This window comes from Mesoplodon bidens (genome assembly GCF_964165515.1).
Source record: "Mesoplodon bidens genome assembly, chromosome: 7".
NCBI classification, from domain to species: Eukaryota; Metazoa; Chordata; class Mammalia; order Artiodactyla; family Ziphiidae; genus Mesoplodon; species Mesoplodon bidens.
In genome coordinates, this window is record NC_138164.1 from 63,589,173 (window position 1) to 63,605,163 (window position 15,991).

Genomic DNA, 15,991 nt, shown 5'->3' on the forward strand with positions numbered 1-15,991 from the left:
AGCTTCTAGGAAGTGCACCTCCTTTACCCTAAAAGAGCTCTGGCCCAACTTCCTGCCTGAGGAATTTGAGGTACTGGCCCCCTCTGCCTCTTGTTTGAGGCCCCAGGCCCATAACCAGCCCTGAGTAGCTCCCTTCTAAGCTAAGAGACCCGCCCCAAGTAGAGCAGGGGTGCCCTGGTGGGGGTGGGGGACCCTGGCTGCTGGAGGGGACTCATGGGCCTCCCCATCTCCAGGCCCTGGTTGTATAAGAGCAGAATCCTCTTTGCACACAAGTTGCCAAGGGCTCCAAGATCAGTGTGTCTCAACCCCTACGCCATGTGGCCTCTTCCCTAACCCAGGAGCCCCATGTGTCTCCCCCTGAGCTCTTTGCCTTCCCTTGAGCTGCCCACAAGTCTCCACCTGTACCCGAATTCTCCCTGCACCCCCTGTGCTTCTAGACCTGGCTCACCCCCAAGGACCTCCCTGTCCTCAGCCCCCTCCAGAAGAGATGCATGTTCTCCCTCCCCCACTCTTTCTGTCCTTGGCCACCTCCTCTCCCTCATCCCTCACACTTGGTTAGCTGCTGAAGCCTGTCCATTCCACCTTCCAACAGCTCCAGCCTCCATCCCCACCTCCACTCCTCTGCCTTCCCTGGGTCCTCGGTGTCCACTGCCAGTGTGCGTGTGGCACCCAGCATGTTCGGGGTTGGGTGCCATCATTCATGAATTCCCTTTGTTTTGGGTGCTTGCCATGTGCTGGGCACTGCACCAGGCCCTGGAGTCACAGCTGCGAGTACAACAGATGTGCCCTCTGCTCTCTCAGAGCCCATGACCGAGCTCGTGGGTCTCCCCGCTGGACTGTAGTGCCCTGGCCCAGGCCTCTTGTAGAGTGGACAGGCCCGAATTAGCATGATTATTAGGGTCAGAGGAGTAAAAACATTTTATTTTGAAATAATTTCAAACTTACGAAAAAGTTGCAAGTTAAAAAGCTAGGCCTGCTGTGTACAGTTTACACTTCACCTAGACTCACCAGTTGTTAACATTGTCCCACATTTGCTTTTATTTTCTCTGCACACATACATGTTATTATTTTTTCTGAGCCATTTGAGATTAGGTTGGAGGTGCTGAGCCCCTCATCCCTGCATACTCACAGCTCTCGGGATGGCACTGCTTCTGGGCCCTCTTCGTGCATGGAAATGTGGCAGCACAGGGGCTGGCACACACACGTCTTCATCTGTGTTTGATGAGAAAAACCATGAGTTCATTCTGATCCCTCCAGTTCTACTCCAATACCACCACGTTCTTATTAAAGCTCGGCAGAATATTTTTAGATAATAAAACATTGGTGCATTAATTTCTTGCCAGGAGCATTGCATTATTCCCCCAGCTGCTTGCCCACTCCAGGCTCCAACCCTTCTCTGCCCTGCAATCTTCCTAACTCCCAAGTTTACCTGTCAGTTTCCACTAAAAGACTAGCCTCACAGTGGTGGCCTCGCCCATGGTTCTCTGTGACCTGGCTCCTACTCACCGCTTTCCCATTCCCTCTTCTTGGTCAGGCCTGGCACACACACCCCCGGCCCCATCCTTAGCCACTCACGTTCCTGTTCCCAAAACCCCTTCCCTGATCCCTGCCCTTGTGCCTTGCACATGCGCCGGCTGGGATTGTGGGCTTTCTTGTCACTCTGCTGAATCGGGAGCTCCCTAAGAGGGGACCCATGTTTCTCTAGCACGTGCTCCCTGCTGTTGATGGAACTGGAGGAAGATGGAGGGACGGGGAGGCTATGGGCTGGGGGAGCGGGGTGAGACCATGGTGTACACGAGGACATGGTGGCCTGGGGCCCACTTCTGACTTGCAGACAGGGACATTTGATTTCCAGACAGAGCTTGTACCAAGTCTTTTGTCCCCTGTCCCTGTCTGTGCCCCTCCAGGGGATTTATGCCCAGAGGAGAACTGATGCCCAGAAGGTCAAAGAAGATGTGGTCAACTATGCCCGCTTCAAGTGGCCCTTGCTCTTCTCCAGGTTTTACGAAGCCTACAAGTTCTCAGGTACCCCGCAGCCCACCTGCCTCCCGTCCCTCCCTCGATGGCTCTGGTCCGTGGCAGAGGGAGGGGAATGGCCTGAGCCAGACTCCCCAGTCAGCCAGCCTCCTGCCCGCAGGGCTGCCTGGCCTCCAAGTCAATGTGCTGAGTGGGTCCTGCCTCCCTGAAGCCCAGTAGGGCTCCGTGGCACATAGTAGGTTCTCAGCAACACACTGGGTCAAACAATTGACTGAGTATTGTGATCATTAAAGCACCGACGATGTACAGAAGAGGGTGGCCCAGAGCACAGGCTGGGCCGAACCCGTGAAGCTGAGAGTAGAGGCAGGCGACAAACCTGCACTGGCCACTTCCTTAGCCAACCTCGGGCCACTAGTACCAGGCACCTGCTCCATGCCAGGCCCTGTGCTGGTGGTGGCTTCACAGAATCACCAAATATCAGGTTCGAGGGAACACTGGGGCTCAGTCTGTCTGACTCCTCCCCATATCCTACCATACCACAGGGGACTTGTCCCAAGCTGCACAGACCAGTGGCAGGAATGCGGCTCCAACCCAGTTCCTTAATCCAACACTCTCTTCCCACCACACCTGGGGTTTTGGCTTGTAGGGAGGTTGTGTTCTCTGAGCCTCAGTTTCCCCATCTGTAAAATGGACATCAACATGCCCCACCCTGGCCACCTCCCTGGTGGTTATGAGGATCGAGAAGGGCTGGGTCCGGCAGTGGGCAGGTGCCCTCTCAGTGCCTCTGTCTCTGCCCCAGGCCCCAGCCTTCCTAAGAACGACGTCATTGTGGCCGTCAACTGGACGGGCGTCTACTTCGTGGATGAGCAGGAGCAGGTGCTTCTGGAGCTGTCCTTCCCCGAGATCATGGCTGTGTCCAGCAGTAGGTTAGTCCAGCCCCCACTCCCCACTTTAGTGCAGGGCGGGGACTTGTCCAAAGCTGCATGAAGACCAGTGGCAGGGATGGGACTCAAACCCAGGGTCCTGATTCAGCACTTTCTGAAGAGAGGAGGGGCAGATGGAGACACAGGCAGACACACGGGGAAGGAGAGAGCTCCCGGGGCTTTTCTGCGGGTCGTGGGGACCTTTGAAGGAAACCTAACAGAGGACATCACCAAGGTGCAGAGACACACAGTGGCCTGTCCTGGTCGCATGTGACTGAGCAGTATGTGCTGCACCCTGCAGACCCCTCAGGCACCTTCCTCCCTATAGGGTGTGTGGGGGGCGGGTATTTACAGCACATTCACGGCTGTTCTGAGATGGGCATGGGTGGTTAGGACAGTCAGGGACAGTCGAGCGTGTACAAAAAGCTGGCCTGAGATTCAGGGCCCTGTGTGGGATTCACCTCCATGTCGTCATCTCTAAAATGGAGGTCTTAACTTTCCTTCAATACAGTGGTGAGGAATACATGCAATAATCGATGGGAGAGCTCTTTGTAAACTGAGAAGTGCAGTGCACATGGGAGCAACGTTGGGAGTGGGTCCTGGAATGGACTGGCATTCCCAGCAGTGCCTCCTCCCCCCATCTGGGGATTGTAGGAGTGTCTCTGGGCTGTGTCCGATGTGGGCCAGGGTTGGGTCATGTCCAGCTCTGACCAGGCATATGGGATGCAGTGGTGACAAGATAGTCCTTGTCCTCTTGCAGCTTCACTTGAGAGGGGAGATGGACATCGAATAAGCCATTTTAAAGTAGGGGCCAGTGTGCTGAGGGCTGTGGGAAGGCAGGGAGGGCTTCCTAGAGGCAGTGGTTTCTAGGCTGAGCCTTAAAGGGTGAGTAGGAATTAGACAACAAAGGGGAAGTGAGCTCCCCCTGCAGGCCTCCCAGGACCATGTGTGACTTTGGCCTGGCCGTGGCTGACTCAGGCTGAGCTGTGGCTGACTCGGCCCCGTCTCACCCTGGCTGGGCCGGCCTCTTTCTGGCTGGGCCACATCTGACTGGGCTGGCCTTGGTCTCCTTCAGGGAGTGCCGTGTCTCGCTCTCGCTGGGCTGCTCTGACCTGGGCTGTGCTGCATCTCACTCGGGCTGGTCAGGACTGACCCCGACAGGGCCCTGTTCTCCGTGTTGGTCCTGCAGGGGAGCGAAACTGGTAGCCCCCAGCTTTACGCTGGCCACCATCAAGGGGGATGAGTACACCTTCACCTCCAGCAATGCTGAGGACATCCGTGACCTGGTGGTCACCTTCCTGGAGGGGCTCCGAAAGAGGTCTAAGTATGTGGTGGCCCTGCAGGACAACCCCAGCCCTGGTGAGTGGCTCCTGGCACGAGCTGCCAGTCCCCGGGGTCAGGGTGTTAGGCAGATTATGCGCCCTGGCCTTGGCCTGGCGTTCAAGATCACTAGAGCCTGTTACCCATCCTTCCCCAGACACCTTTGCTTCCAGCTGGACCAAATAGCTCAACCCTGTGCCTTTGACCTGTGCCCTGTGGGGAACCTTCCTCCCACTGGTCTTAAATACCTATTACTTGCCAACTTCTCCAGATGAGATCAGGGGTTCCTCCTCAGTGTCCCCCAATACCCACCATCTTCAAATGATGACAGTGGTAACAACTAGGGACCGTGCATCCCCGGGCCTTTGAGGTCCTGAGCAGAGCATGATAAAGAGACGAAATGAACCCAGCCCTGCCCTCAGTGGGGAGGGGGTGGGAGCAGACAGTGACCATCCCTGTGATAGTGCAGTGACCCGGGAAGCCCAGAGGCTGTGGGAACCTGGGGTTCGGGGAGGACGTATGTGTGAGCAGAACGTTTGGGGCAGAGAGGAGAACCGAGCAGGCTGGAGAGAGCAGGTGTGTCTGGGAACTGCGGGTAGTTTGTTCCGGCTGGAATGGGTGAGGTGAGGCGGGAGGGGCAAAAAGTGAGGCAGAAGAAGTCAGGAAGGCCATCTGCCAACAACAGGCCTGCGAGCGGGTCGAGGAGTGTGGGATTCCTTGTAGGGCAGTGGGGAGCCATGGAAGGCTTCCGAGCAGGGAAGTGGCCCCCTCCGATGGCTGTCTGTGTTGGGGGTTGTGCAAGGTAGAGGCAGAGTGGCTGCTGAGCAGATATGGGACAGGGCCTCAGATCCAGTGGGGAGAGGCTTACAGGTCATCAACCCAAAGAGCGGTGTTCCAACCCAGCCTCTCTCTCTGCCCCCACGTGGCCCTGCTCACCCATGCCTTCCAGCGGGCGAGGAGTCAGGCTTCCTCAGCTTTGCCAAGGGGGACCTCATCATCCTGGACCATGACACAGGGGAGCAGGTCATGAACTCAGGCTGGGCCAATGGCATCAATGAGAGGACCAAGCAGCGTGGGGACTTCCCCACCGACTGCGTGTACGTCATGCCCACTGTCACCATGCCACCGCGAGAGATTGTGGTATGTGGCCCGGGGGTGGCAGATGCATGGGAGGCTCCCCTGGCCCCTCCTTGTCTTCTTTCCACATAAAATGGAGTGAGAGATTACAGTAGATTCATGCTTTGCAGCTTCTGTGAAGATGATCTGGGGGTCTTATGGGACCATAAACTGAAAGTTGGGGGCAACTATCAAATGTAGGCCAGGTGGAGAGGGACCTAGAAGTTGCATCAGATGAGGAACTGCCCAGGGGTGGGGGATCAGAGAAGAGTGGCCTAGGGGATGGGGGCGGGGGTGGGGGCTTGCACTCTCCAGAAAGGCAGTGAGGGCAGAGCTGGGAAGTGAGGCCCTGCTTCCTCTGGGGCCCCTTGAGCCAGCACTGAGGACTCGGAGCCCAGCTTTCCAGGCAGCTCCTGAGCCAGGCTCTGTTGACGGGGCAGTTCTCACACTGCATCCGCTGCCTTGTCCAGGCTTTCTGACTGACCCAACCTAGTTCAGACACAGGGCACCAAGGGAAGGGTCTTAAGGCCAGCATGATGGAGGCAGTGGTAATGTCAGAGATCCCCCAGGAGGAAAGGTGTTCCCAGGGTCAGAATGGGGCACAGGGTCCACCCCCAGACCCACTTAAGAAGGCTCTGGGCTTTACCATGTTGATCCAGGGGCCCGGGGTAGAGATCCAGGGGCGACTGACCTCAGCTCCCTGTCTCTCGGTCTCTAGGCCCTGGTCACCATGACCCCCGACCAGAGGCAGGACGTTATCCGGCTCTTGCAGATGCGAACGGCAGAGCCTGAGGTGCGCGCCAAGCCCTACACGCTGGAGGAATTTTCCTACGACTACTTCAGGTGACGGGGGAAGGGGAGAGAGGGCCCCAGGACAGGGAGCTGCAGGCTTCTGCTACCCTCTGGTCTGCGTGGTGGGGTTGCTTTGTGGTGTCCCCGTCTGTGAGCAGGGCCCAGGTCAGAGGGAACCAGAGGGCAGTTTCAGTCCATCGAGATGACACTTCTCATGTTGTGTCATCTTATCCTTCCTTCATTTAAGATACTGTGACTGTGCCCACCCTAGTTGGAGTCCTGGGCACTCCTGACTCAAGGCTGTACCTGCCTCACCAATTCACAGTCCTAGTGGGGAGACAGGCATGAGACCAGGCGGCTGTTATTCTGTGCGCCCAGTGTTGTGATGGAGATGCTGGGTCGGGGTGGAGATGGAGGCTTCGTGGAGGAAGTGGTGTCTGAGCTAAGCTGGGGCGGGGTGAGCCGGGTGGAGGAGCGCCACAGCTGGAGCAGAGAGAAGCAGGCGCGAGCAGGCCGGGGAGGCGGGCAGGGCTGCCGGGGCACAGCCAGCCTTGTTAGTATCTCCATCTGTCAGCTGAGAAAGTAAGGCCTGGGCAGGGCTGGTGACTCATCCCAGGTCTCGCGGCGCAGCAGGAGAGCCGGTTCCCTCCGCTCCGCTTCCTACACGGGGCGGAATGGGGCTGGAGTCTCACAACCTGGCCGTCAGTGCGGACTGTCCCGTGCTGTGCAGGCCCCCACCCAAGCACACGCTGAGCCGCGTGATGGTGTCCAAGACCCGCGGCAAGGACCGGCTGTGGAGCCACACGCGGGAGCCGCTCAAGCAGGCGCTGCTGAAGAAGATCCTGGGCAGCGAGGAGCTCTCGCAGGAGGCCTGCATGGCCTTCATCGATATCCGCACCCTCAGGGGGTGGGGGGTGTGGGGACACGGAGGGTCAGGCGGGGGCCACGGGGAGGGGGCGCCTAGGGCAGGGGAGGGCTGGGCTGGGCCTGGCCTCTAGGGTTTTCGTCTAGACACTTCCTTCCTTCTGAGGGGCCCAGCTGGGGCCCGAGCAGACGTGGGGGGACACTGATGGAGCGGCTCCCTCTGTGTGCCCGGCACCTTACAGCGTGCAGGGGGCTGCCTCACCCATTGTCTCCTCGCACCCTGTCACTTGGTTGACAGGTGTATATCGTGCCATGTGCTGGGCCAGGCGTGGAGACACGGCGGTGGGCAGACCCAGTCCCGAGCCTCATGGTGCTCATAGCTGAGAGTGGAGATGTGCTGATCGGGGTCAGTGCTGTGATGGGACCCGGCAGCACATTGACCTGACTTGGCCTTGGAGGAGGGCAGGGAGGACTTCCTGGAGGAAATGCTATCTAGGCTGGAAACTGGGTAGGCCTTGGCCAGTCAAAGGGGAGATGGGTGGGGAATGTTCTTGACAGAGGGAGCAGCGTGTATAAAGGCCCTGAGCCAAAACAGAGCAGGGCTGTTCCAAGGGCAGAAATTAACTCAGCACGGCTAGAGGCTAGAGTTCAAGAAGCGAATCCCAAGGTGTGGGCTGATGGCTCAAAGTTTCCCAAGGCCTGTTAAGAAGCTTGGACTGTGTCCTGCGGTGCAGCCATGGGGAGCCACTGGGGCAGGGGGTGGCATGGTTAGTTTTGTGATGTGGAAAGTTTATTCTGGTTGCTGTGAGGACTCTGGTAGTGGGGTTGGGGCCTGGAGCAGGATGGCCAGTGAGAAGGTGGCCAGAGGAGTTGAGGAGAGAGGGTGGGCAGTGGGCATAGAGAGCAGTGTGGGCAGATTATGCCCATTTCCTCGGTGAGTAGCCTGAGGCCCAGGGCCACATGATCAGTGGTGGCAGACCACTGTTGGAGAGTGTGGCCGCCTGCCTCCCGGGCCATTGTTCCCCAATTGGCCACAGCCTTCCTTGACAGCTCCCCACCCGTGCTCAAGTACATGGGTGACTACCCGTCCAAGAGGATGCGCTCCGTCAATGAGCTCACAGACCAGATCTTCGAGGGTGCCCTGAAGGCTGAGCCCCTCAAGGACGAGGTGTACGTGCAGATCCTGAAGCAGCTGACTGACAACCACATCAGGTAAGCCGGGATGGTGGGAGGGTGAGGGGCAGGCCCCCACCCCTAGTGCTAACAGCTGAAGGTAATGGTAAAGGTCCTCCTCCCACTGTGAGCTCACTCCCTGCCGAGGCAGCAGCTGGCTCTGCCTGGGAACAGTCCTTCTTCACTCAGAGCAGGAAGCTGTCCTCAGGCCCCCTCATGTCCTAGCTCTCCCTCAAGGCCCAAGGAAGAGGGTCAAGAACCAAGAGGTGGTGGCTGCGCCCTCAGAGTCTGTCCTCCCCCCAAGTTGAACAGCCCCAGCTCCTCCTAATTTCCCGCTGCTCTCTGCCTGAGCGTCCTCTGGATACCCCTCCCTAGCCCAGATGCCACTGTCTGCCTACAGGTGCATCTCATGAGCACTTGTCCCATCCCTGGCTCAGGCTGAGCTGGCTGTCAGAAGCTCTGGCTAAAAACTCTTATGGGGGCTTCCCAAGTAGCACAGTGGTTGAGAGTCCGCCTGCCGATGCAGGGGACGCGGGTTCGTGCCCCGGTCTGGGAAGATCCCACATGCCGCGGAGCAGCTGGGCCCGTGAGCCATGGCCGCTGAGCCTGCGCGTCCGGAGCCTGTGCTCTGCAATGGGAGAGGCCACAACAGTGAGAGGCCCGAGTACCGCAAAAAAAAAACAAAAAACAAAACTCTCATGGGCTGGGGGTGTTGGACCCCAGAGGGTGTCACCGCCTCCCTGATGGCCCAGACCATGGCAGGAGGGGGATGTCAGGCACATGCTCACCTCAGAGCCTGAGAGAAGCCCCACCCTCTCCCTTTATTCCCAGACTTCTAACTCCCTCGCCAGCTTTGTCACTCTCTACATCTCTTACACAAGTCCACCATTGGACCATGCATCAGATCTTTTCGCACATTCTGTGCCCACAGCCAGGAAAACCTTTCCTCTCCTTTGCATATCAGAATTTGCCTCAGTCTTCAAAGCCTAGATCAAATGCCACCTCCTCCTAGAAGCCCTCCAGGCTTCCCTCCTGCCAGACCGAAGGAGCTCAGAGTAGTGCCTGAGGGAGTCCTGGGGCTGGTCTAACGTAGTGCTACTCAAATAACAGATGAGTTAAAGAGCTGCTGCCATGATATAAATCACACACTGCTTCCGTCATAGGAAAGTCTTTCTACGAAAAAAAAATCTTAGCCAGAGTGCTTGGTGACACAGCTGATTTTTATTCTGACACAAGCACCTTACCTCCACCTGACTAGTAAGTGTGCGGCCTGGGGTGGGGTTGGCAGACCAGACTTTGAGTAGCACTAATGGGATCAGGCTGTCAGGGGGGTGGGTCCGTGTTGGTCCTCAGAAGGGTGGGGGTGAGGGCAGGCATGTGCTGCCGTGGTGAGGAGCTGAGGTATATCGGCCCGCGGTGGCCCCGCTGGACACCACACCTCTTCCTGCAGGTATAGTGAGGAGCGGGGCTGGGAGCTGCTCTGGCTGTGCACAGGGCTCTTCCCGCCCAGCAACATCCTCCTGCCGCACGTGCAGCGCTTCCTGCAGTCCCGCAAGCCCTGCCCACTCGCCATCGACTGCCTGCAGCGGCTCCAGAAAGCCCTGAGGTACAGCAGGGGCTGCAAGGGGCAGAGGGGGCAGTGGGCATAGTGTGTGGCGGCGGGCACTGGGGTGGGCTTCCAGCCACCCTGGCTTGCGAGACGAGTCCCTTGGGGATGCTGAGGTCCTGACCCATCTTCGGGGTTGGGACCCATCTTCGGGGTCCCACAGCTGCCAGGTAGACAAAGGTGGCAGTGCCCAGTACCCATTCTGGACAGTTTGAGAGTCTGGTTGCTCAGAAAGTTATTTTCTCATACCTTCAAGTCTGCTGGGGAGGCAGACACCTGGGCCGCACTCCATACTCTGCAAAGCCCACTTGTACCCTTTGCTTCATTCAGTCCCCTCCACATCCCTATTTGGTGGGTACCATTATCATCGCATTTTACAGATGAGCAACTAGAGGCTTGAGAGTTTGTCACCCGGTAGGAAGTGTTGGATGGGGATTAGGACTGGGGTTTGCCTCTCTCCAAAGTTCCCTCTGCTCTCTGCTCCCCATGGCCCCAGGAATCTGCTGCCTCCTGACTTGGCCCCCTTCCCCCTCCCCCGGTTTTCAGAAACGGGTCCCGGAAGTACCCCCCGCACCTGGTGGAGGTGGAGGCCATCCAGCACAAAACCACCCAGATTTTCCACAAGGTCTACTTTCCCGATGACACAGACGAGGTGAGGAACTCTGGCTTCTTGGTCTGTGGGTGCCCCTGAAGGACCAGGCTCCCTCGGGGACATGGGGCAGCCCTCATGTCTCTTCCCCACCACCCCCACCTTTGCCCCCATCCTCCTGCCCCTCAGTGGAGTCGGGGCTCAGTCAAGAGGCCATAGACTCCTCGGGTCAGGAGCCCTTGGGTTCCTGGTTCAGCCTCTCACTTCCTTGATCAGCTTCCTTGAGAAGGTCACCCCTCCCTCTCTCTGAGGAGCCTCTGCTTTGGAGAAACGTGCTTTCTCCCTCTGAGCTGAGCTCTGTGTTGATGTCACCTCCCTGATGCCAGCTCTGTTCCTGGGCACAGGCCTGCCTGCTCCGCAGCCCAAGACCTCCCCCATTGCCCCGAGCCCACTCTCCTGCAGACTAACCCTTCCTTCCTTCTCACCTGACTGTGAGTCCCCTACACCGTGGTCCCCTGGGCAGAAGTCCCATTTGTCTTCTTGTCATGCCCATTTGGTCAGGCTGGCTGCTGATCTACACCCCCTGCTCCATCCCAGCACAGCATCTCATTCAGATAAACAAGACCAACAGTGAAACTTCGGTTTGAAAAGCAGTTTAAGGGTTTCCCTGGTGGCGCAGTGGTTGAGAGTCCGCTTGCCGATGCAGGGGACACGGGTTCGTGCCCCGGTCCGGGAAGATCCCACATGCCGCGCGGAGAGGCTGGGCCCGTGAGCCATGGCTGCTGAGCCTGGGCGTCCGGAGCCTGTGCTCCGCAACGGGAGAGGCCACAACAGTGAGAGGCCTGCGTACCGCAAAAAAAAAAAGAAAAGCAGTTTAAAAACTTGTCTAGAGACTAGAGACTCAGAAATACCACTATGGGATTCTAGTCACAAGGACAGAAAAACTTCCTAAAATCTTTTCCTGTCCCCTATGGAGGGTTACATGGAGCACCCCCCACGCCCCAAATCGCACTCCTCCCTCCTCTGAGCTTCCCCAGACTCTCCTGTCCCTCTCAAGCCCAGTCTGGGCTGCTTCCCGGCTCTTGACTCCTCGCCCTTTCTGGAGTTTGCTTTCTCCTTCCTCCAGTTTCTCTCCTTTTACAATCACCCTGTGTCCCTTCTGTGCTCCCTTGGCCTCTGCCATCACTCATGCTTGTACAGCTGGGCCCAGGACCCTGGAGGCCTAAGGCTTAGTCCCGCTTGAAGGGTTGGGAAGGGCACGATCTGGGAAGTTGCTTTTCCTTTTGTTTTAAAAAAAAATTTATTTATTTTTAATTGAAGTTTAGTTGATGTACAATATTATGAGTGTCAGCTGTACAACACAGTGATTCCCAATATTTAAAGGTGGTACTCCATTTATAATTATTAGAAAATATTGGCTATATTCCCTGTATTGTGCAGTAGATCCTTGTAGTTTGTTTATTTCATACATAGCAGGTTCTATACTTCTTCCTTTTCTTAAGCATGGTGCCCAGCTCTGGGGAAGCCCCCTCAGAAGGAGGGTGCCTTGCATGGGAGGGGGCTCCGTCTAGCTGGAGGCACAGCCACGGGGATGCGAGAGGCCCTGGGAGAGGCCCTGCCAGAGCCAAGCAAGTGCTCCCCCGCCACCCCTTCCCCCAGGCCTTCGAGGTGGAGTCCAGCACTAAGGCCAAGGACTTCTGCCAGAACATCGCTGCCCGGCTGCTCCTCAAGTCCTCCGAGGGATTCAGCCTCTTTGTCAAAATTGCAGATAAGGTGGGTTGCGGGGGCGGGGGGGGGGGGGCATTGATTGCTTATCTGCCTGCTCTTGGTCTGTCTCATGGGAAACTTGCTGGCGCCCTGGGAGCTCATGGGGCAGCGGGGGTGGGGACAGAGACAGAAGGAGGGGCGGGGAGAGGAAGAGGCACTCTTGCACACGGCATCTGATTGTGCCCGTCTCTCTTACATCCCTGCAATGGCCCCCCTTACATGCAGCAGCTATGCCTAAATCTCTCTCCTCTGAGGCATTGCACAGCCTGGCCACAGACCTCTTGGGAGCACTCTGTGCTCTGGACACACTAGGCTCCTTGCCCTGCCCCAATACACACGTACTTTCCAGAGTTGATTTGACTGGTCCCTCAGCTGCCAGGCTGAGGTCAGTTCACCTCTGAAAAGGCCCTTGAAGGGAGGATGACCATCCCCACCTAACAGACCACAAAACCTGGACTCAGAAGTGTTAAGTGACTTATCTCAGGTCACACAGCAGGGACTCAGATCCAGGTAGGTCTGACTCTGAAGCACAGGCCCCTGCCTTCACCCCACATTGCCCCCCGCCCCATTTATGTCCATGGGGGGCTTCCCTGACCCTTGCAGGCAGGTCAGGTGTTCTCTCCTGTTGCTCACCCCCAGTTCCCTGTGCATCCATGTCCGTCTCCTCACTTCATGTCTGTCCCTGTGCCAGACACTGTGACGCAGAGGTGATCTCAGTGAGGTCCTGGACCCAGGGGGGCTTAGAGCCTGTGGGAGGAGCAGGACACGGATACCAGAGAATGTCCAAAGCAGGGACTGGGCCCCTTTCTTGGCCCTTTTTCCAGGGTCCTAGAGCAGCAATCAGTGACTCTTTGTTGAATGACTGAAGGGAGTCACTGTCACTGGGCAGAGACACTCAACAGGCACAGTCGGGGCAAGATGGGGTTGATACATGGACACCCCCTCTGGCTGCGAGCAGGAGTTCTTCTGGAGAAGGGGCTGCTGGGGAGGCCTTGGGTGGGAAAGTCAGAAAACTCAGTATTGCTCAAATTAAAATGAGTGGACTAGAATGGCCATGTCCCTAGGTCATCAGCGTCCCTGAGAATGACTTCTTCTTCGACTTTGTACGACACCTGACGGACTGGATAAAGAAAGCACGGCCCGTCAAGGATGGTAACGTGAGGCTGAGTCCTGGGATCATCTGAGGCCTGGGGCCAGGAGGTCCTGGCTCAGGGCCATACCTGAGGCCCACCTGGGTGGGGCCCGAGTTAGGCCTTCCTCCGGGGCTGGTGCTGGGCTGGACACCCTTCTGTGCTGGGATCTTCTGGGTGACCGACTGCCCGCTGCCACAGGAATCGTGCCCTCGCTCACCTACCAAGTGTTCTTCATGAAGAAGCTGTGGACCACCACGGTGCCAGGGAAGGACCCCATGGCCGATTCCATCTTCCACTATTACCAGGTGAGCTGCCCAGAGCCTCTCTGCTGTGGTTGCCTGCTGTCCTTGCCAGGAGGAGGGGCAACAGCATGGCCTGGAAGCCATTCCTGCTGGGGTCTCCGGAGGTGGCCCAACCTCAGATCCTTCTCCTTCCCAACCCTCCAGCCCTCGGGCTGAGCTCTCAGGCCCTTCCCTTGGTGAGGGGCTATGCTCTGAATTTGGGATTCTGCTGGTACACCTCGGTCTGTAAACGCTTTCCAGCAAGGGCATGGGCCTGCGGGAAGCCAGCAGGGTGGCTCACAGGCTGGGCCTCTATTATATGTCTGGCAGTTTGTACTCATCTGTCCTCCCAACAAACCCCAAGAAGGAGGCATGTTGTTCCCATTTTACAGAGAAACACTCAGAGAGATCAAGTGATGTAATTAGGATCACAGGGCTGATGGAAGTGGGGTTTGATTCCAGGTCTTCATGACTGCAGACTCAGTGGTCTCTTCTGAGGTGGCCGTTTACTGTTCTGTGGGACAGACAGACCAGGATGCTGGGAGGGGCGCCAGTGGTGGGGAAGGCAGCTGCCCTGGTAGAGAGAACCCTGGCCTGGGAGCCAGAAGGGCCGCCTTCCTTCAAACCCAGGATCTTCCTCTCCCCTTTCCCCTTTGCCCCATGTTGCCCATTTAGTAAGTGGCACCGTTAACTACCAGCTCCCCCAAGGCAGAAACCTGAGTCAGCATGGACCTCTCCCATGTCCCAAATCACTCACCTGCTGACTTTACCTCCTGCATCTCTCTAAAACGCATTCACGTCTCTCCATCACCACCTCCACCAACTTGGGTCGGTCCACCATCTTCTCTCACCTGGAAGAAGCCCATAACCTTCTGTCTGATCTCCTCCATCTGCCTTTGGCCCCTTCAATCCGTTCTCCACAGGGTGGTCACCATGGTCCTTTCAGTGGCTTCCCATTGCCTTGTACCAATACTCCGTTGCTCAGCTCACGCCAGCTGCATTTTCTCAGATTCTCAGATGTGCCTTCGTAATGTCTCTCTTCTGGAATGCTCCTCCCTTGCTTCTTTCTCTCAGCTACTGAGTTTTTAGATGTCAATTCAATCATCTTATCTTAAGGGAAGTCTTCCCTGCCCCCCAGACTAGATTGGGTCACCTTGCTATATTCTCTCACAGTACTGGGAACAATTCCTTCAAAGATTGTAATTACACATTGGTTTGATGATGAATGTCAGTTCTTGATTACAAGTTCCATGAGAGTAGGGAGGGTATATGTTGTTGCTTAAAGGGTCTGACCCAGAGTAGATGCTTAATATTTGTTGGCTGGATGGATGGGTTCATAGGTGAATTGGTGACTCACTAAATGGTTGGGTGGAAGGATGAATGGTGAATGAATGTATGAGTAGATATTGGTACGTGGATGGATGGACAAATGGGGGAATTAATGGGATTTTGATGTGGGTAGGTACACCCTTATGGGTGGGGGCAGGTGGGTGGGTAGATGGATGGGTGAGTAGTTTCTGATCTGCAGTGTATCCTCAGGCCATCCTTGGTTTCCCCGCTCTTCAGATAGTGGATAAGACAGCTGTAAGGTTCCAGGAGCCTGTGGGCAGTGCTGGCCTTTCTTTGGAGGCTTCATCTTTGCGTTCAGTCAGCTCCTCATCCTCAGCTACTCTGGTTCTGGGTCTGGAAGATCAAGGTGGGGTTGGGGCTGGCGCTGCTGATGAAATCAGTGGGTCTCAAGGGAACACAACGGGAGGAGGCCAGCCTGAGAGGCTTTTCCCAAGGAAGGACAGGCCCGGGGGGTTAGGGTTCTGGAACAGTCAGGCACCCCAGCTGGTCCCTCTGAGTTTCTTCATCTTTGAAATGGGGCTGTTCACCTCACTGGACTGTTATGGCTCTGTTTTATATCTGTAAAGTGCTGAATCTGTGTGGCGTAATGCTGTTTCCCCGTACTGTGCCTTCCCCCCTTGGGGAGCAGTGTCAGCTGAGGTTGGGGTTGGGGAAGCAGGTGGGCCCGAATGTGGGGTAAAGCCGTAGAGCCGGCCTCACAGGGGGGTGGGGGCTGCTTAAGGGAAGGAGCCCGCTTCCTCCAGGGGCCTCCACTGCCTGTGACCTGCTCTGTCTCTGGCAGGAGTTGCCCAAGTATCTCCGAGGCTACCACAAGTGCACGCGGGAGGAAGTGCTGCAGCTGGGGGCACTCATCTACAGGGCCAAGTTTGAGGAGGACAAGTCCTACTTCCCCAGTATCCCCAAGCTTCTACGGGAGCTGGTGCCCCAGGACCTCATCCGGCAGATCTCACCTGACGACTGGAAGCGGGTGACCATGGGGGAGACAGTGGGAATAGGGGCCCCCTGAATGGTTCTCTGGGTACCCTAGGGTCAAGGGGGCAGGTGCTGGACAGCAGCCCAGGGAAGTATCTCTTGTGGCCCCTGTAAATTCAGCCCTGTCC

At 57.0% G+C, this 15,991-nt stretch overlaps 1 protein-coding gene across 4 annotated transcripts in view; it reads left to right on the top strand.

Moving 5' to 3' along the window:
- Positions 1–15,991, top strand: part of MYO7A (myosin VIIA) — a gene marked incomplete at its 5' end in the record, with an annotated part of 87,956 nt that overhangs the window by 68,310 nt on the left and 3,655 nt on the right. For 3 of the 4 annotated variants that reach the window (XM_081238638.1, XM_081238639.1, XM_081238636.1), the window contains 13 exons: positions 1,908–2,025; positions 2,777–2,903; positions 4,090–4,259; positions 5,170–5,360; positions 6,055–6,179; positions 6,859–7,035; positions 8,043–8,204; positions 9,616–9,771; positions 10,318–10,423; positions 12,020–12,133; positions 13,192–13,279; positions 13,459–13,565; positions 15,673–15,858. In XM_081238638.1, the coding sequence (XP_081094764.1) occupies positions 1,908–2,025; positions 2,777–2,903; positions 4,090–4,259; positions 5,170–5,360; positions 6,055–6,179; positions 6,859–7,035; positions 8,043–8,204; positions 9,616–9,771; positions 10,318–10,423; positions 12,020–12,133; positions 13,192–13,279; positions 13,459–13,565; positions 15,673–15,858 (1,827 nt within the window). Of the gene's footprint in view, positions 1–1,907; positions 2,026–2,776; positions 2,904–3,975; positions 4,260–5,169; positions 5,361–6,054; positions 6,180–6,858; positions 7,036–8,042; positions 8,205–9,615; positions 9,772–10,317; positions 10,424–12,019; positions 12,134–13,191; positions 13,280–13,458; positions 13,566–15,672; positions 15,859–15,991 lie in introns of all 4 variants that reach the window. The other variant, XM_081238637.1, reaches the window with a different exon arrangement.